The 20,902-nt window shown below is 43.9% G+C and overlaps 2 protein-coding genes across 12 annotated transcripts in view; both read left to right on the forward strand.

The window, feature by feature from the left end:
• CNOT2 (CCR4-NOT transcription complex subunit 2) overlaps window positions 1–20,902 on the forward strand; it is a 100,321-nt gene that overhangs the window by 28,356 nt on the left and 51,063 nt on the right. For 4 of the 11 annotated variants that reach the window (XM_053253141.1, XM_053253144.1, XM_053253145.1 and 1 more), the window contains exon 2: window positions 8,046–8,115. The exons of 4 other annotated variants lie outside the window; for them this stretch is intronic. The gene's annotated coding sequence lies outside the window, so the exon portion shown is untranslated. Of the gene's footprint in view, window positions 1–8,045; window positions 8,116–8,632; window positions 8,692–20,902 lie in introns of all 11 variants that reach the window. 3 more of the 11 variants (XM_053253146.1, XM_053253148.1, XM_053253147.1) reach the window with 1 other exon arrangement.
• On the forward strand, window positions 11,156–20,391 carry LOC128326401 (uncharacterized). Its single transcript, XM_053253149.1, has 4 exons — window positions 11,156–14,009; window positions 16,403–16,518; window positions 16,701–16,973; window positions 17,299–20,391. Exons 1-4 carry the CDS (start codon window positions 13,238–13,240, stop codon window positions 17,317–17,319), a joined length of 1,182 nt encoding a protein of 393 aa, XP_053109124.1. The 5' UTR covers window positions 11,156–13,237; the 3' UTR covers window positions 17,320–20,391.

A 20,902-nucleotide genomic window follows, 5' to 3' on the forward strand; every position in this document is an offset into this window, starting at 1 on the left:
GGCTAACCAACAACAATGCAATCCTATGTCATCTTGGGGTGGAAAGTAAATTAAGCATTTTGACAATATTATATTTAGTATATGTTGCATGTCAGTTGAATATGAGGTTTCTTTTAAATGTTGATTTGGTGCATGTATGCTGAAGAAGTGATAGGGTTTTTAAAAATATTAAATAGGGGAGTATACTGTGCCTCTGAATCACTCCCCCCCCCCCCCCAACACTGGATGTGAAAAAACAGTTTAAGGAAGAAAGTGATAGTAGAATAAGAATAGCCGTTTTGTCTACATACATTTTCTAAACATTGCTTTTTAATGTTTGAGTCTCTTTTTCTTCCTGTTGGCACTACCTGACAGAGTTGAAAATTGTCAAAATATACACTCACATGACATAAACATTGTACAGGAAGTAATTTGGCTTATTGTGTGCATTGTAGTTGTGTTTAAAAACTCTTTTTTTAAAAGTCCAGCAAGAAAAGTTGGATGGGTTTCTGCAAACGCAGTAAATGTAACTACAGAAAGTGTATGTGAGAGACTTTTGACCATCTTTGTTCATGCTAGCCCTTCATCTATGTGTTACATCCATGTTTGTGTTGCTTTTTCCTGGCTGCCTGTGTGAAAATAGAGAAAGCCAAGTATTGAAGGCTTGGTGCATAGCCCTGGTGCTCCCAGCTAGCTAATGATGGCAGCTTATCATCCCACCCCCAATCTTTAGTGCAGCCTTCTGAATTAATTTCAGAAGTCTGTGGTCTTCATCTTTTGCTTGTGGCTTCCTCAGAAGCATCTGGTAAGTCATTGTGGCGAATAGAATACTTAACTAGATGGACTTTGGTCTAATGCATGTATTGGATTCTCTTGCAGGAATCCAACATATGGTTTAAGGGCATATGTGCTTATGATCTTAAACGGGTTTACTTGAGTGGTATGCATTTGGTTAACTACACTTTGGGGCACAGTGGGGCTCTGGAATTCATTAATTAAGAACCATTTGAAATAGATAATTGGGAGAGAAGGTGCTCGTCTCAAATACAGAACTTCTGTAATTGCAGATAGTTTTTTGACTTCCGGAGGTTTTGCCCCTTGATTATTTCTGGTGAAAATCTTGAGTTGTATCTTTGTATGCCTCAATTTTATATTTCTGGGGTGGGGAAAGTACGTCACATTTTAGGTGCCAGCCCTACCTGGGGCAGCACTCTAAGAAGTACCTGCACAACAGCTTTTTGACTCTCAGGAACAGCTATTTAGAGGACTTGAGGAGGGGCTGCTTGGAGGAATAGGGCTGGGAGAAATGGCTTGTGCTGTTGTACAAGTGCTTCTCAGGATGCTACCCACTGATATGAAAATGTGTTTTGAATAAATTTGTTCCAGTATCAAATTTCTAGGTGATCCTTTTCTGGGAACCCCCCCCCTCCACTTAAGGTTCTTGTTTTGAAGGTACTGGTGTGTATGTGTGGAAGTAATTAAGGCTGCAATCCTATGCACACTTACTGGGGAGTAAGCCCTATTGAATACAATGATACTTGCTTCCAAGATAACATGCATAGACCTGCTCTGTTAGAATCTGGGCAAAGAAGAAACTGACCAGAAATAAAAATGATGAAAATCTGCTGCATCTGTGTGCAGAACACTCAATTCTGCCATGGATATGTTCCAACACTGGCTATGTTCTGTAATTGAAGTTCTGAATTATAAATATATTTTAGTTCCGAACGGTGGTAGAACATATCCATGGCAAAATTGAGGGGTTTTAACAATGTGGTTTACATTAGGGATGAGTGAATTGTTTCGAGGTCGATTTGATGTGAATCTGGTTGATTCAAGTGATTCATCCTCAAAATGAATTTGCCCAGTCACCCCTGGCCAAATTCAAGCTTGGATCGAATCTCCCCAGATTTGAATAGATTTGAGATTCGGGTTTCCCTTATTAATTCCCCCTGATTCCCAGCTTTCATTTTAAAACAAAAAGCAAAAAGTGAGCTCTACCCCTTGTAGAAGTGGAGTTATGGAGCAAAATGTGCAGTTACTGTTTCTGAAGCATTTAGAATCTTTATGAGGATTTTTTACACACCAAAGAATCTAAACATTTCAAAAATTCAAATAATAATAATAATCTGAGTACCCCACTGGCTTGTGGGTTGGTGGTGGGTAGTTGACACATGGGATGCGACTAATTCCCCCTGACCCACAAGACAGTGAGGTGCTCAGCTAATTTTTTTTAAAATAGGAATTTTTGAATTGGTTGGTGTGTAAAGAATCTTCAAAGGGATTCATTATGAGGAAAAATAATTACACACCAGGAGTCTAAACGCTTAAAAAATAGTGATTGCACATTTTGCTCCATAATTCCACTTCTACAAGGGCTAGAGTGTAGCTCTTTCCCTTTAAAAAAAAAAATGAAAGTTGGGGATCCGGGATAGGGTTAGGGCAGGCCTGCTCAATTTAGGCCCCCCAGCTGTTCTTGGACTACAACTCCCATAATCCCCTGGCACAGTGGCCAATAGCTAGGGATTATGGGAGTTGTAGGCCAACATCTGCAGGAGGGCCGAAGTTGAGCAGGCCTGGGTTAGGGTTATGGCTGCTTCGAATCCCCATTATTCCTTATGGCAGAAATCTAGAAAATCACTAAAAACTTAAAAAATAAATAAATCACAAATCAACCGAGTGCCCCACCACCTTGAAATTCGGGCAGTAGGTGGCACCCATTGGGCCCTACCCACCACCCCACTTTGGTGCCCCCTGGACCTTTAAAAGTGGGTCAGATCAATTCCAATCTAATCTAACTCAAATAAAATCTGATCTGATTTGAGATTGTGGATTTGAATTCAGATCGAATATGGCTGATTTGATTCAATCTTGAATTGAATCGCAACAATTGATTTGTACACATCCCTAGTTTGCATAATCTTGAAATAAGAGATGCTTGAAAGATGTACTATCAACTTAAGGAGACTTTAAAAATACATTTGAGATACTGTGGTATTTCACAATAATTTATCTTTATGTCTTGCAATGTGGCTTTAAAAAAGGCCCACAGCACAAGTTTACAAGCCATAAAATACTTTTAAAAAATCACTATATAACAATAAAAGTTTTATAACTAATTAGAAGTGCAGTCATAAAAAGTATAATGCAGTTGAAGTAAAACTTTCTACTTCCATATTTCAATTATTGTTTGGTGACTGTTCTTTCCACAGTTAGGTATTGGTTGCCAGTGCCCGTCTTGTATGTTTTCTCAGTACCTGCCTCCCCCTTTACAAGCAGAGTGGTGGGGAAGGATTGCTGAGGACCATGTCTGTGTGTGCCAGTATATTGCTCTTCTCGCTTTCCCCTGGAGAATGCAGGTGCTGCTAAATGAGAATGTTGCCCTATTCCTCATTTCCTCCTCTTAGATGTTTACTTGCTGGTGAAATTGAGGAAGCTGTGTATTGGCTGACTTTTTCTTGCCTTGCCAGCAACCCCAGAGAGAGCAAAGGATGTTAAAAAATCGGGTATGGTTTGATTTTTATTGTTTGTTTCTGCTGTAGTTGGATTATGATTCAGGCAGTAAGCTGTTGCTTTTGCTTTTTCATCAGCATAAATTTACCTAGGAAGCTCCCTGCATTTTTTACCTTTTCACATAATGCATAATTAACTTATGGAATGCTCTTCCACAAGATGTGGTAACGACAGCCACAAGTCTGGATGGCTTTAAGAAGGGCTTAGATAAATTCATGGAGCACAGGTCTATCAATGGCTATTAGTTTGGTGGTTATAGGTAAGGTGCTTCTAAATACCAGTTGTAGAGGAACAACAGCAGGAGAGGGTATGCCCTCAGCTCTTGCTTTTGAGCTTCCCAGAGACATCTGGTGGGCCACTGTGTGAAACAGGATGCTAGACTAGATAGGCCTTGGGCCTGATCCAGCAGGGCTGTTCTTATGTTCTTATATATTGTATATGTTGTGGTGAGGCAGTGCCCCACTTTAATCTTTGTCCAGTACAAGAAGGTGATTGAGGATTTAGGTCTTCTTGGCCTTTGAGGAAAAGATAGATACATAAAACTCCTGTTAATACCAAGGATTTCCATGGAATTCAGAGGGCTTATTTAGAAATACTGCAGCCTAGCACTGTGTTAGACTAGAAAGTCTTTCACTTCACTTTACTTTAATTCCATACTTCAGTGCAATACTGTGCTCTTGAGGCTGCGATCCTGTGCACATTCACCTTGGAATAAATCCCACTGAATTCAGCGGGACTTGCTTCCAAGCAGCAATTCATGCATAGAATAGGAATGCATATTTATCAGCTTTGAATATGCTTAGCTGTATATTGGTTTCCGACCTCTTCCTGTGTAATGTTAAATTCCATATTCCTGGACTGACTCTGGAGTGTTCATGCTCTGTGTATACTGAGCATGAACAAAGGAGGACAGATTAAATGAAGCTAATCTGAGTCTCTTGCTTATCATAAAGGAAGGTTCAGCCCTGTACTTTTGTTCCCTCTAAGATCTGTGCACGTGTGCACACTCACATGTTTTTTGATGTCCACTCAGTCAGTTTTAGATCCCGCTCAGGTTGAATCGGGAAGGCCCCACTCTGAATGCATGTGCACGCACACTGCGTTGATACTGCTGCCCAGAACAAAACATATTCTGCACACAGATGAATAAAATTAGAGAGAACACTGGCCCTGTAACAACTGTACTGAATCAAAAGGTTCTCCATTTCATGTGTGGGAGAAAATGGCAATTCCCTTTAAATTGTTGTATGAAGAATGTTTCACTGATGTAGTTCTTACTTTTGTCAATTTGGACTGGCATGGGGAGTGAGAAAATCTGAGATAGGGGGCATGGAACACATTCCTCTATCCACTGACCTCCCCTGATATTTGAATAGCAGCAGCATAAAGCTGGCAAAAAGTCACTCTGGGGATGGTGTCTACAGACCTTATTTTTAAAAGTTTTATATAGACTGAGAAATCAGGGGAGATGAAGGGAAAAAACCAACAGTAAGAAGGCATTGTATAATCCTCAAATATTAAATGAGTCTGTTCACACAATACACAATCAACTTGTGGAATTCTCTGCCACAAGATGTAGTGGCAGCCAACAACCTGCATGGCTTTAAGAAGGGTTTGGATAACTTCATGGAGGAGAGAGGTCTGTCGATGGCTGCTAGTCGGAGGGCTATAGGCCACCTCCAGCCTCAGAGGCAGGATGCTTCTGAATACCAGTTGCAGGGGAGTAACAGCAGGAGAGAGGGCATGCCCTCAACTCCTGCCTATGGGCTTCCAGCTGCATCTGGTGGGCCACTGTGTGAAACAGGATGCTGGACTAGATGGGCCTTGGGCCTGATCCAGTGGAGCTGTTCTAAGGTAATATATTTGCATCTCATAACTATTCAGAGTACCTACATCAAAGAAGTGGGTGTGCACATACACATACCCCAGTTACAGAAAGTAACCACTGACATCAGTTCTTCATAAATTTCCTTTTACAAATCCAAGAGCCAGCGCAAAAACGTAGGAGCCAGTCAAATGGACACTTGACAAAATTGCCAGACTTAGTGACGGGCATTATAGAGGAAGCTAAATGGGCTTCTCTCTATCCTCTTTTGCAAGCAACACTCTTAAAACAGAAACATGGCTGCCTGGGACAAATAAAGATTTTATTAAATAACTCTGCCTCTGAATATCCTAGTCTAGGCACCATGATTTCCTGGCACCTGGGATTTTTCAACCCCTGACTAACAGTATCCATGTGCCTCTTAGTTAATTTATATGGATTGCTTCTTCAGAACTTTTCTGGCCATGTGTATAGCATATGCATATCATTTGTTTGCCTGCCACTGCCCACAGGCCTTCTTGGAAATGCTTGCTCCTCTGAGGATGAATTGTTTCTGAGACATGAGTAATACAATAATGTTTATCAAGACTTTGGGGATGAGGTGGACACCTGTATTCTCTCTCCTCGTATAGTTGTGGTCCAAGCGCTGGTTTCTTCAAAATCCTGTATGAAGCACACATGGTAGACTTGGCTAACTCTGCCCTGCTGGCCTCTAAAAAATGGGGAAGTCCCCTCACCATTGCAGAACTGTTTATGAAGACCTACTCAGGAGGTGCTACTATTAACATCTGTATCATAGTCTTCTGTGCTGCTTTTGTGTGCTTTCCTCTAACGGAATAGTTCCAGTGGTTTCTATAGCTCTGGCACATGGGATACAGCCATTCCCAGTGGCAAAACAAAGTTTAAAGAACTTAGTTTGTCTCCCAAGAAAATTTGTGGAAAGCATTATTCAGGCTAGAATTAAATGTTCCCCCAAGGAACTGTACTGAGACAAGTATAGTTCAACTCATTCATAAATGAATCAAAGCCAGGGGTGGAAAATGAGGTAGCCAAATAACACCAAACTATTCAGGATTGTAAAATTCTAAATTGATTGTGAAGAACTTCAGAAGCACCTCTCTGAATGCTGGGTAACCCAGTCGTAGGCAAGATTCAGTATAAATACTTGTAAAGCAATGCATATGTTTACTTTTTGTGTAAGCCACCATGAGATGCCCGTTTATGACAGTATACAAGTGTAATAAATACATATTGGTAGGAAAAAACCTGTACTGTTACATGTGTTAATCAGGTGTACATTGAATGTAGAATATCCTTCCTATCCAGGAAGGTGACCTTGAAGTCACAGTAGAAAGTTCATAGCAAGTTTCATGGGCTTTGGCAGTGAAAAAACATATTTAGTGTTCGGAAAGCAGTTGGCAAGCACTATAACTCAATAAATCTATGGTATGCCCACATGAGAATACTGTGTACAGTTCTGCTCACCTAATCTCAATAATGATACTATATAGAGCTTGACAGAGGCAATTAAAATGATGAAGGATTTAGAGACTATCTCGTTGAAGGGATAACTTACCAAGTTGAGGGGTTTTTTGTAGTTAAGAAAAGTAAAAAATGATGGTGAAGAGGGCAGGGGATGTGATAGGTATATAAAACTTTGAATCATGTGGAGAGAATAATAGAAATGCTTTCAGTAAAATGCTACCAATCAATTCATGTTAAAAGGTCCGCCGCCCCCCCCCCCCCGCACGCATTATGGAATAACCTTGTTGAATTTATGCTACAAGATTTAGTGGTGGTCACCAGCTAAGTGCCTTTAAAATGTGCTCATCCACTTGTGGCTGCTGCCAAAAAGCTCATGTCCATGCCAATGATCCAGGTGCCGAGATTAGCAGTTGGAATCTTCTCTGCTCTCTGTCAGTCCAGTCATGTTCAGTCTTGGCACGCAGCGACTATTTCCTCCATTTAATCAGGGTGTTTTTTTTAATGGCTAGTAAATCCTGCTAATAAACTTTTGTGTGATTGGGCCACCATAAGTGGGAGGAGACTCTGATCATTACATGGATAACCAGCACTGGGAAGTGCTTTTTAGCGACAACCATGGTCAAATGAGTATATTTGAACCAATCCTTGAACCAGGACTTTTAAAAAAGAGGATTAAATAAAATTCATACAGGATAAATCTGTCAACAGTTATTGGCCATTATAGTGGTGGGAAAGAGAGGGAAAAAGAGAGAATTTATACATCCATGGGCAGTATCTCTCCAATTACCAGATGGTAAAAAACAAACAGAGAATACGATCTCCATCAGGCCTGCTTGTGAGCTTCCTAATGGCATCTGTCTAGACTGATTATTGGAGACACTGTTCTGGAATAGATGGACTTAGTCTAATCTATCAGTGCAGTTCTTATATTCTCCAGTAAAATCTTGTTTGTTTAAAATCATACACAAATGAATAGCAATTAGGTAGAAGACATTTGCCTAATTTTTGATAGCCTGTTCTAATTTGTAAAACATGATTACTGTCAATATAATCTTTCAAATAAGACATACATGCTGTGTATCTACCACATTTAATTTATTTCTAAACTATTTATAGCCATAATATGTTTGAAAGCCTTTGAGTAACACACTTGAATTGGGTTTTGATTTTACAGTATAACCTTTGATTTGCTGATGTTATTTTACTCAACTTTACTAATAATTTAAATCTACTTCATTTACAGGAAGTGTCCATCAAAGCTTGCTTGCTTCAACAGACACAAAAAAGTTAATGGGCAAAAGTACAGTTTTTAGGTAGGTAGATATTTTCCTAGTGTGTGTTAGGTTTTTCTAGGAAAGATCACAAATTATCATAAACAGATGGTAAAATGAAGCATTTTGTGCTAAATATTTGATCAAGTCTGGGATGGGTTTTTTTGTTTTTTTTTGTTTTTTTACTGTTTGTAGGTGCTTTTCTGGCCTTTATGTTTCTTAAACTGCATATGATACACAATTTGGTGTGCATGTTTCTAAAAGGTTAATGGTTTTCTTGTAAGATTTAGAATATTGGGGGTGGTAGCAGTGTTCCCTCTAACAGGGATTTCCAGATGTTGACTACAACTCGGATATCCCCAAGCAAAGGCTGTTGCAGCTGGGGATGCTGGGAATTGTAGTCAACAACATCTGAGAATCCTTGTTAGAGGAAACCCTGGGTGGGAGAAGATAAAACTTCCAATTGGAATATTGCTTCCAGTATTATAGCTTAAATAAGTTAGTGGTTTTAAAAACATATTGCTAACCGCCATTACTTTCTTCCCCGTCTCCTCCTCAGTCCTCACTTCGGAACTCTCGCAGCGTGTCGCAAGAGTTCCACCACCAAATCCTGGGCACGTATGTCCCAAGAGAATTAAATATATAGATTATAGTTACTGATTTACTTGATGGTTCTTTTATTAGATTTGTATTTTCATATCAGCTGCTGGAGGATGGTGATGATTTGGCATTTTGTAAGCTGCCGTTAGGACTTGGGCTACTGTAGAGATATAAATAAATGAACATTTTAATCTTCCCAATGTTGCTTTTACTGTCATTAAAATATAATCCAAATAAAAAGCCAAAAGTTTAGAACAGCAGTGCTAAGTCTTTAATACTGTTTTTTTTTCTAATTTAGTTATAGCTTAATAAACAGTGGATTCAAAATATTGTCCAAATCACTATTTATTTATTTTTTAAATGCAGTGTAGAGGAAAACAGTGCGGGTGGAAGTTGACTTGTCCTCATTTAAAAGATGTCCTCCTTTTAAAATATTTTGTTCACCAAGAACAGTGTTGCTTTGTTTTGCAGCAGCATGAAATATGAACAGAAAATTATTTTCCCCAGAAGTTTCACTGGCCTCAAGCTATTATTGGGATATCAAGCATGCGGAAATAGGCTCATGCATGCATATCCCCTGCTGGATGGGCAACTGTGCAGGTGGTTCCAATCGAACTGCTAAGGCCTGCATGCATGTCGCTTTCAAAAAAGACAGAATTCCACTGCTCAGTCTGTTGGGATTTGTCGGGTTACTTTGTCCGCGTGCACATGGACATAATTCCCATGCTAAAAAGTAAAATGATGATGAAAGCACATAAATAACTTCTGCTTGTGAGACAGACTCTTGCTATTCTGGAAGTAGGCTAGTCAACCTCTTTCGTGTTTATGTAAAGAATCCCAATATAAGTCTTTATGATACTATTTATTTCAAAGGCGGCATTTGCAGATAGTGGCTCTCAGTAGCCGGAATAAAGGTGTGGTATTTATTACTGTGGTTTCTGCTTGATATTTGACCTGTTCCATAATTTGAGAAAACACCCCAATGCACAAAAAAGCTCTATAGTTCTAAAAAATGAAAATTTTAGATTTAAATCTTCCTTTTTCCCAAAGCAGTCCTACAAAAATGTACAATAACTGGGAAGATAGGATTAATTTTCACTGAAGGAAGAGAGCTCTTTGATCTCGGAGACTGAGGTCAGGAAGATAAAAATAATTTAGCTTAATGAAGATTCTTCAAAGAGAGAAAAAGAGAGCTCATGCAAAATAGATGAAATGACAAAGCAAATGTCGCCACACCAAATCTAAAGAGAATTATTTCCCTTTGGACTGAATAAGGAAACTCGAGTCTCAGGAGAAACAGTGGATTGTCATAGTTTTCCTAGTTAATGCAAAAGTGCGTCATTTCATGCCAGTCCCTTACAAAGTCAAAAGGAACCAGAAGTTAAAAAACAACAACACAGTCCCTTGAAACTGTAACCTGCTCTCAGTGAGTTATTGAACAGATGCTTTAACTAAGAAGGTGGTTAAAGTGGCCATTGATACTACTACAATAAATATTTATATACTGTAATTTTCAGTAGAAATGCAGCAGTAAGGAAAAAAAGCCTGAAATTTTTTTTAACATATCACATTGCACAAGTAATTTCCCATTACGCTTCATAGGAAACCTTCTTCTATTTATTTTTTAAGCACATCACATTATAAACTTCAAATTGCACTTCAAAGGAAACATTGGTTGCTTTCCCCCGACATTCCAAAAATTATAAATGTCAAATTGCACTTCAGAGGAAACCTTCGAAGTCCGAATAAATAAATACTCTCTGAAATAAAAAGGTTTAACAAGGTCTAATCTAATTTTTCAGGATAGTCTACATCCTCGTAATTTTCATCCTCTTGTGAAATGTCATTTGCATTGCTTTCAGCATTTTCAGATTGTACAACTCCAGCAATACCATTTCAGATTGTATAAAACCAGAAATCACTGAAGAAGTTTTAACAGTTTTCCTTGCTTCTGAAACCCATTTTGCGACCTCACCGTAGGTTGCTTTGTGCATTTCCCCGCCCTTTTTGAATGTATGCAGGCCTTTCCTTGTCCAATTTCCCCAATGCTCTCACAATCTTCTGTATAATTATTTCTCCAAGATGGTCTGCTGGATGCATGGCAACCACTCATGAGAATATGCGAGAGTTCCAGAGTGGCAGGGAGTTTGGTGGAAAGCTGGCAGCAGGAAAGCTGAAAGGAGTTTGATAGTTGATTCTGGGGGCTGCAAGTGGCTGTCGGTTGGCTGCATCAGTGGGCTAGCCTGGCCTAGCCACCAGGAGGAGGAGGTGGTGGTGGGAGGCCCTGGCCCGGCGGTGGGATGGCCTGGCCGTGGCCCACCCGGCCTGGCTGCCGGGGTGAGGAGGTGGCGGTGGCAGGGCCTGGCCTGGCCGCTGGGAGGTGGTGGTGGGAAGCAGAGGAAGCCAGAAAGTTGGGGGCGGGGGAAGCAGGGGAGGGGGGAGTGGCAGAAAGCTGGGCATGCTGTCGTGGCGGGGTGTGTGTGGCAAGGCTGGGCCCAACTAGAGGTGCAGATGCTCTGCGCCCGGGCCCACTAGTTTATATTTAAATGACTTGTTCACAGACAAGTCTAAGGGCTGCAAAATTTTGGTCAACCCACCAGGAATCATAGCTAGCGTAGCTGATAACCTTTTTGCATTCACTTCTCACTGAATCCAGTAAGTATGCACGCATTGAGTTCATTATTAAAATGTCACATGGTTGGAAAAAAGCCCATTTTCTTTTCTGCCAAATTTCATTAAGCCATTCTAAAATGATGACTTCACACATCCACCCTTTCTCATTAGCATGAATAACAATTTTTCCAAGGTATGGGGAGGGCATCCATCACGTGATGGGTTGTAAAGCTCTGCATGCTCTGAGACAGGGCCAATCAAAATCATTCATGTCCTCCATCCCTACTGCGCCGCCCTATTGAACCCAGTTCTGGTCCTGTCTCGCTCCGAAGACGGTACTGTGATTCCCTTGTGGAGAGATCTCAGCCATACTATTCTTTTCTTCTGTGTGCGAGGGGGGGAAAGGAGTTGCCACGTTTGTCGGTTTGCATGTTGTTGTGAGGTTTTTTTTGGTTCAATTACCTACCTGATTGTACTGATCCTCCGTTCCTCTCTCCCCCTCCCCCTCCTCCCCCTTTCGCTTCCTTCCATGTCGTTTGCATATGTCCTGCCATTCCATTGGTCTTTTGTGTTATTTTACACGCCTTTTCTCCCTTGTTTTGGATCCTTTTTTGAAGAGGATATGGAATTGGCACATACCGGGGACATGCTCAGAGGTTCCCTTTCGGAGGGCCCTCTTTCAGATGCTCCTAAACACGCCCCGATAGTTCACGAGGGAACTGGGGACGGAGTGAATAATGGAGTCCCGCTGCCTTCCATTGCCCAGGAGGGAGAGAAAGTGCACAGCGCTTCTCCAAGTGCCTCCTCGGCACAAGTTGGGCATTTTAAAGCCACTAAAAAGTCAAAACATCTGAAAGGAACAGATGGACTTAAGCTGAAGAGGCGAAAGAAATCTAAGAAGGGCGCAGTTGGCTCGGCTCCGCTCAGTGAGCGACTCCAGATTAGGGCTGTGAGAGAACAACAGCCAGTTTCGGCGCTGACAGAGCTTCCCGCTCAAATCGCGGCCGCCATTTTACAAACCCCCGGGTCGGTTGCCTCACCTCTGAGCGCTCCGCCAGTAACTGAACAATGGGGGATAGCCGGGGTTGAGACATTCCAGATGGAAAAGGTGCTGGGGGAGACTTTGGAAACACAGCACGCGCTGGTGAGTGACGCGAGGGGCGCTGAATTCTCGGGCATGACTGGCCCAAACGGGGAACAGCTTTCTGTGAAAGAGCTCCGCTGGCTAGGGGAGTTTGTTAAACAAACAATGTATGTCGGTAGTGTCCCCTTTGTTGGGTCAGCCTGCCTCTGTTGAATCGGGTCCAAAGGGGTCCCTAACCGCGAATGCAGCTCCAGCGCTACTAGTTCCCCCCCGTAGAGGGCAGCAACCCTCCTTCTCGTCATCCCCGGACTTGAGCCTGGTTAGGCAGGTTATTCCCTTGGGAGAACGTATAATCATGAACAGGCAGTCCAAGAAACGGCGCCTTAAGAATAAATATATAACTGGATTGTCTTCCTCAGAGGAGGAAATGGCAGGGAATATCAAGAAATCAGCCCTTATTGAGAGCGGCCAAATTCGTGAGAAGCCTTCTCATCCACTTCTAGAGGTGGTTAGGGATGTTCCCATCTCTAGCACGCAGCATATACATCAACCATTGGGGCTATAGTGGTTCCGACTAACACTAAATCTCACCTCGTATCTCCAAGGGACCCGGGTTCTAGTTCCTCAGAATCAGAAAAAGAGGAGGGGGAACTATCCGATGAGCAAGCCCCTGCGGAAAAACCCACTTCCTCTAGGCTCTTTTCAACAACTGAATTCGAAGTTTTGCTGGCTAAGGCAAAAAGAGCTATTAAAGATGTCTCCACTGAGACAGGCACTACACCGGTTACTGGATTAGATCAGGAGGTTTTTCCTTCTACATCAGTGTCATCTGCAACAGTTCCTTTTCCTGCTCTTTTTAAGGAGGTTATGCTGGCAGAATGGGGGGTTCCGGTGGCTTCTAAGCCCGCCTTGCATTTTCCAAAGAAATTATATGCTTTGCCTCCTGAGATCATGTCTATGTTAGCAATTCCAGTTGTAGATGCGCCCGTGGCCCAATTGGTGACTGGAGCCTTGGTGAATAAGGAAGGCGAGGAATTTCTGAAGTCTCCAGAGGAGAAAAAGACGGATCACCTCTTAAGGAAAGGACATGAGGCATCAGCGACAGTTATAAGAGCTGCTTCGACTAACTCCATCTTCGTGAGGGCCACAATTTTGTGGACTAAGGAGCTGGCGAAATTGGTTCCCCCTGAAAATACCAAGCTGCGACAAGGTTTGAATAAAATTGCCAGGGCATCTGCCCTTATGGCGGATTCGAGTTTGGATTGTTTACAACACGCAGCCAGGTCTATGGCAGCGGGTGTAGAAGTACGTAGAGGTTTGTGGCTGAAGCACTGGCGAGTAGACTCAAAATCAAAATCTGCCTTGGCAGCCACCACATTCAAGGGTGCAAAGCTATTTGGGGAGTCTCTAGAACCAGTGCTAGTGGAGACTCGGGATAAGAAAAAAGCAATGCCGGTGGGGAGAGGGGACACGAGGAGGCCCTTTCGAGGAAGGGGTGGTTTTCAAGGTTACTTTCGTCCCTACAGGTCATTCAACCGGGGCTACCCATCGGCTTCTAGAGACGGGTTCAGAGATCAAGAGTTCCGAGGGAACCAGTTCAGACAGCCATGGCGCCAGGCGTGGAACAACAAGAATAGAGGTGCAGGCAAGGGGAGAGCGGGGTCCTTCTCCTTCCCACAGGACCGCCGTAATCAAAAGCAGTGACGCCCCTGCGGTCGGGGGCAGGTTGAGGGACTTTGCCAGAAAATGGAGAGTCACAGCCTCGGACCGCTGGGTAATTCAAACTGTTTCCCAGGGGTATTGTATAGAATTTTACGCAACTCCGACCAGTTTCTTTTTCGAGACCCCAGTGTCAAACAACCAGTCCAAGAGGAAGTTGATGGAAATAGCCATACAGCACCTGTTGGACATACAGGCAATAGAAGCCATTCCTGTGACAGAGACACCGGACGGTGTCTTCTCCCTTCTGTTCTTGGTCCCAAAGAAGGACTACTCTTGGAGAGCGGTGCTGGATTTAAAGCGGCTGAATTGGTTCGTGCGGAAGAGGTCTTTCAGGATGGAGTCGTTCAGAACCATCAAGTCAGCCGTTCTTCCCGGGGATTGGCTGGCCTCGCTAGACTTATCCGAGGCCTATCTGCACATCCTGATACACCCGGCCTATCGGCGCTATCTCAGATTTGCATACGACCACAAGTTCTACCAGTACAGGGCACTCCTGTTTGGCCTGTCGTCAGCCCCAAGAGTTTTCACAAAATTGATGGTGGCAGTGATTGCTCATATCAGACGGGGGGGAGGGGGGGTTTCCACACTTACCCATATTTAGACGACATTTTAATTCGATCAAATTCGGCTGGTCAGGCCAGGCGGGACGTCAGGAACACGATTCGGGTCCTACAAGAACATGGTTTCATCATCAACAAGGCCAAAAGTCACCTGGTCCCGTCACAGGTCCTGCAACATCTGGGGGTCCTGTTCAACACGGCGACGGCGAGTCTACCAAAGGAACGCAGGGAAAAGATATTGCGGGCCATAAGCCCTTACCTGATCAGAAGAAGAGCTACGCTGATGCACTTGGCTCAGATCTTGGGCCTGATGGTCGCCTGCCTGGACTGCGTACCTTGGGCAAGGTGGCATTCCAGGCCCCTCCAATGGTTGCTTCTCTCTCACCAGGAGGAGATTATGGAAAAGAAAAAGTTGTGGCTGAAGATTCCCATAAAGGTACGACGATCGTTTCTTTGGTGGGTGTCCTCAGCCATGACGCGGGGTCTTCCACTGGAGACCACAGAGAAGTTAATTCTCACGACGGATGCAAGTCTTCTCGGCTGGGGAGCACACTGTTCCGACATGCAGGCACGAGGCAAGTGGACGCAGGAGGATCTAATACACAACATCAACTGGCTGGAACTGAAGGCGGTCCGCCTGGCTTTGCTAAGTTTCCAAAGCATCATGAAGGGGCGTCATGTGTTGGTCCGGACGGACAGTATTACTACAAAGGCCCACATAAATCACCAGGGCAGTACGAAGTCACGGTCCCTCATGCAAGAATCGGATCGGCTATTCCTATGGGCAGAGAAACACCTGAAGTCAGTGACAGCGGAGTACCTATCGGGTGTAGAAAATTTACAAGTGGACTGGCTAAGCCGACAGACCTTGGACCCGGCGGAGTGGGCGCTACATGTGGAAGTATTCGAGATGATAGTGCAGAAGTGGGGCCGACCAAGGGTGGATTTGTTTGCTTCCTCGCTGAATTGCAAGCTCCCGGGATTCTTCTCCAGACATCAGTGCTACTGAGCAGAACAGGTGGATGTGCTGGTCTCCAAGTGGCCTCTAGGGCTACTTTATGCATTTCCACCTTTGTCAATTCTGGGGTCGGTCCTCCGGAAGTTGATGTTCAAAAGAGCTGAAGTCATTGTAGTAGCCCCATATTGGCCACGGAGACCGTGGTTTTCGGACCTGATGGCGCTTTCGGTTCAGGCTCCCTGGCCCCTGCCGTTGAGAAGGGACCTCCTGAGTCAAGGGCTGGTGCTTCATCCGGACCCAGAATGGTTGCACCTTCACACGTGGAGGTTGAGCGCCGGATATTAAGGAGGAGAGGCTATTCGCGAAAAGTGCAGGAGACTATCATGGCAGCAAGGCGCCCGTTGACCACTCGCATTTACCAAGTCACTTGGGCTACTTTCTGTGCCTGGGCTAGAAAGAATGGAATTAGTCCGACAGAAGCTGGGGTTCCTGCAGTACTTGGTTTTCTGCAGGCAGGAGTTGATAAAGGGTTACGCCCCAGTACACTGCGGCGGCAAACTTTGGCTCTAGCTTCGGTCCTCAACATTTCCGGCCGAGATGTTCCTGGACTACATCCAGATGTGCGACGCTTTCTGAAGGGCGCAGTTAACTTAGCCCCCCCCCCCCGCCAGTTCATAGGTTCCCTTCGTGGGATTTGAACAGTTTTGAATGCGCTCACCAAAACTCCTTTTGAGCCACTGCGTAAAGTTTCGTTAAGACTTCTTTCGTTTAAAGTGTTGTTTCTTATTACAGTTACGTCGATGAGACGAGTATCCGAGTTGGCAGCTCTATCAGTGCGGGATGAGCTATGTGTGTTCCAGAAGGAGGTGGTGGTGGTGATGAAGTTGGATCCCACCTTCCTACCAAAGGTGAATTCCATTTTCACAGGAGTCAGGACATTGTTTTGCCATCCTTCTGTCTGAAACCTCGTCATCCTAAGGAACGGGTTTGGCATACCCTGGACATACGCAGGGCACTCCGCGTTTACATCAAGCGTACCAGGGCATTGCGCAAGTCGGACTCATTGTTCATTTCCTATTTGCCTTCAAAGTTGGGGACCAAAGTGTCAAAGGAGACTCTCGCTAGGTGGCTTCGAGCTACCATTGCCCTGGCGTATGAATCCTTGCATCTGCAGGTGCCACTTGGCATCACTGCACATTCGACCAGGAGTGCTTCTACATCGGCTGCCTTCTCGGCGAGGGCACCATTAGAAGAGATTTGTAAAGCAGCTACTTGGTCGTCTACGTCTCCATTTGTTAGACACTATAAGATCCCTTCCTTTCATGAAACTCAGGCGGCCGTGGGTCGTACGATTTTACAAAAGGTAGTTTAGACATCCGCTCCCCACCCTCTTTGATGGCTTGGGTATGTCCCATCATGTGATGGATGCCCTCCCCATACCTTGGAAAAAGAAACATTGGTAGACTTACTGTGAAGGGTTCTTTTTCTGGTATGGGGAGGGCATCCGGCCCTCCCGCGGATGTGGAGGCAAAGATCGATTTTGGGTGGTGGGGGCAACTCCTAGGGCACATAGTTTGTGCTTTCCCTTTCTACCTTCTGTTGCTAACATCTATCTATTTACAGTCAGTCATCTTTGATAGTGTTCCTTTATTTTCTCTTATCTTTTCACTCCCTTTTTGGCTGAGCAGTTGGAGTCCTCCGGTTATTAAGTTTTTTGTTACGCTCTACATGACCAGAACTGGGTTCGATAGGGCAGCGCAGTAGGGATGGAGGACGTGAATGATTTTGATTGGCCCTGTCTCGGAGCATGCAGAGCTTGACAACCCATCACGTGATGGATGCCCTCCCCATACCAGAAAAAGAACCCTTCACGGTAAGTCTACCAATGTTTCTATCTGAAGGAAAATTGCCTTGTGGGATAGATTTCCGTTTAAAAATTAGCATTGGCTTTAGTTTGTTGCCATTTGTGGCGCAGGCTAATATGCACGTGAAAGATGTCTCTCATTTCCAGTTGTCATGATTAATTGATTGATTAAGTGCCGTCAAGTCGGTGTCGACTCTTAGCGACCCCATAGATAGATTATCTCCAGGATGATCTGTCTTCAACTTGACCTTTTAAGGTCTCAGTGGTGCATTCATTGTCGTAATCGAGTCCATCCACCTTGCTTTTGGTCATCCTTTTTCCTTCAACTTTTCCTCTTTCCTTTAACTTTCCTTCAAAAGATTTCCTCTTTCCTTCAACGTTTCCCAGCATTATGGACTTCTCAAGGGAGCTGGGTTTTTGCATAATGTGTCCGAAGTATGCTAGTTTGAGCCTGGTCATTTGTGCCTCAAGTGAAATTCTGGATCGATTTGTTCTGTGACCCATTTGTTTGATTTCCTGGCTGCCCATGGCATCCTCAAATGTCTTCTCCAGCTCCAAAGTTCAAAAGCATCAATACTTTTTCTATCTTGCTTCTTCAAAGTCTAGATTTTGGATCCATAGAGTGTCACAGGAAAAACCATTGTCCGAACGATTCTAATCTTTGTAGGTATAGGCACGTCATTGTATCTAAATATCCTTTGCAAGGCCTTCATTGCAACCCTACCAAGTGCTAGTCTGCGGTGTATTTCTTGTCTGCTGGATTCTTTATGGTTGATCCATCTTTCTTATTCTTTCTTTCTTTCTTTCTTTCTTTCTCTGTGTAAACCGCCCTGAGCCACTTTTGGAAGGGCGGGATAGAAATCGAATAAATAAATAAAATAAAATAATAAATAAAAGGCAGAAGGTTGTCACTATGGAAACTGATTGTCCCACGAATAGGACTGTGAATGAAAAAGGAGAAAAAACAAACGTCAGTCGAACTTCATCTATATTTATTATTTGTGATTGCACAATTTCCCCCCCACTCAATAACATTTCAATAAACTTTAAAAACGCTGGCCCCCCCCACCAGTCCTCCAGCAGCTGCTGTCCCATTATTGCTTTAGTGCGTACAGATAAATTCTTTCACCTCATAAATCTATAGTGCCAAAACGGGCTACCTTTAAAGTCAATTATTCCCATTTGTCCTGCCATTAATTTTGCTTGTAGGTGGATTTTCACAGTAGAGACTGTCAGTCCTTTTTCTCTCTGCTCTTTAATCTACTATTCTCCAAATCAGGCCAGGCTGCACCACCACTTCTTCTTTTACGTTTTGATCTCGCCATACTTGCCGGGTCATCTTTTTCTGATTTCCACCTACAAATGCAGTGTTCACCCGGAAATTTCACGTAAAGGCTGCATCGACGGAAGTACTTTTTTGGCTTGCCCTGAATTCTCATATAAACACCGCATTGGCATAAATGCCACAGGTGGCAAAAAACAACTTTTAAAAACATACCTGCTGCGGCATTTCTACCAAAAATTACGGTACCACTTTTCAATCAAAGTTCCCAAAGCAGTTTACATAGATATAAATAAATAAAATGGCTCCTTGTCCCCCAAAGGGCTCACAATCTAAAAAAGAAATATAAGAATATAATACAGTTATCCCTGGGCAACCGTGGTTTTCTCAATCTGGATTTGAGTATCTGTGACTGGGAAATTGTGACTGGTCTTGCCAACAATGACCTTAGTATCTACAGTTTGGTGAGAATTTTTGGAAATTTGGGGGGTTTTAATAGGAATTTTGGGGGCCAATTCCAGGGGCTGGGGGAGATTTATTTATTTTTGGTCTTTTTGCAGCCGCAATTCCCCTAACCCCCGGTTTGCCATTTCTTTCCATGGCTCTCCAACCGTGAGTTCACCAACCACGAGGTTTTCCAGGAACGGAACCCTCACGGTTGGTGAGGGATTACTGATTACTCGTTCTTAATGAGTATTTGCCTATGGGGATTTTATATAAGAGATACATAACCACCCTGTCTGTCTCAATTAATAAGATATATCAGGTAAAGTGAGGCCTGAAACTGGACCAATTTCAGATATTTGATTCAAGTATACAAGTATTTGATATTTACAGTTCTTTTTCCAGGCAGAATGCAGAAGCTATTTTGTGGCTGCCTTACAAAACAGTTTTAGGCAAATGAGTAAATATTTGACAAGAGAAAACTTACCAGAAGTGATTTTTCATTAGCAAAACAGATTGACAGTGGATAGTATGTTAAGGGGTCATAGACTGTTTTGTGATCCAAGACATCAGAATATATTGGCTGACATTCTGTGTAGTAAAACCTCAGAGTTAGCAAGCCACTAGGGCTGCTTCACACGTAGGAAGCAGCCCCAAGACTGTTGTGAAACTCATTCAGTGTATGGGCACTTGTGTTGTACTACTTTCATTGTTTTCTGTGGAAGTAGTGCTGTGGAAGTGCCTGCATGCTGTTTTAAGGAGTTTCACAACAGCCCTGGGGCTGCCTTCTGTGTGCACAGCAGCTCTGGCATAAGGATGTGCAGAAAGTTTCAGCTCATTATGGGCAGTTTCAAGTGTTTTGAGCTCAAAACAGAACACTTTAAATAACGGGCCTGTTTCGAGTAGGTATGTGCATGGAACTAGCTGGCCTGGTTCGGTTCCAGTCCGAATCGGACTTGAACCTGACCGGACCAGTTTGGTCTGGCACCCCCTTGCACCCCCCCCCCCCGGTTTGGTCCAAGGGGGGGGCGGGTTTGTGAATTATTTTTTTTGGACGTTAATTTTTTTTTACCTCACTTCCTGCCAGGGACAGTCCTCGAGGTGGCAGGGGGGTGTCCATGGAGTTTCCCCCTCCCCCCACCGGCCTCTGCGATCACCCCCTCCAGCCAGTTCGGTGGGCCTCTGTAGATCAGCACGGTGGCCATTTTGGATGCCACCACACATGCACAATTGGCCTCTAGTGAGGCCTGGCATGACCCAGGGCCTCACAGAGGCCATTTGCGCATGTGTGGTGGCATCCAAAATGGCTGCTGCGCTGAACTACGGGCCTCACGGTTGGGAGTGAAGTAAAACAATTTTTTTAATGTCCCGGGGGGGGGGGGGATTGCATCCCCTGAACAGTCGGAGGTGGGTTTGGTCTGGGGCCAGACCGAACAAGGGGGGGGGATTTGGTCCAGCCCCAAGCCATCGAATCAAACCTGTTCGACATTGAACCGCTTTGCACACCCCTAGTTTCGAGCTTGGAATGGAACAACCCCATATTGATCGAAATGTTTCGAGTGCCTTTTCAGGGACCCATTTCCCCCTTGCTGATTGGTTTTCTGGCACTGGCTTCTAAATGGCTTGCGATCTCTTTGCTTCTTTGTTGGCTTGTTACCATACAAATCAAGTGTTGTCATGGACAACTGTTCCTCTACTGGCT

Source organism: Hemicordylus capensis, chromosome 5 (assembly GCF_027244095.1).
Source record: "Hemicordylus capensis ecotype Gifberg chromosome 5, rHemCap1.1.pri, whole genome shotgun sequence".
Lineage (NCBI taxonomy): Eukaryota > Metazoa > Chordata > Lepidosauria > Squamata > Cordylidae > Hemicordylus > Hemicordylus capensis.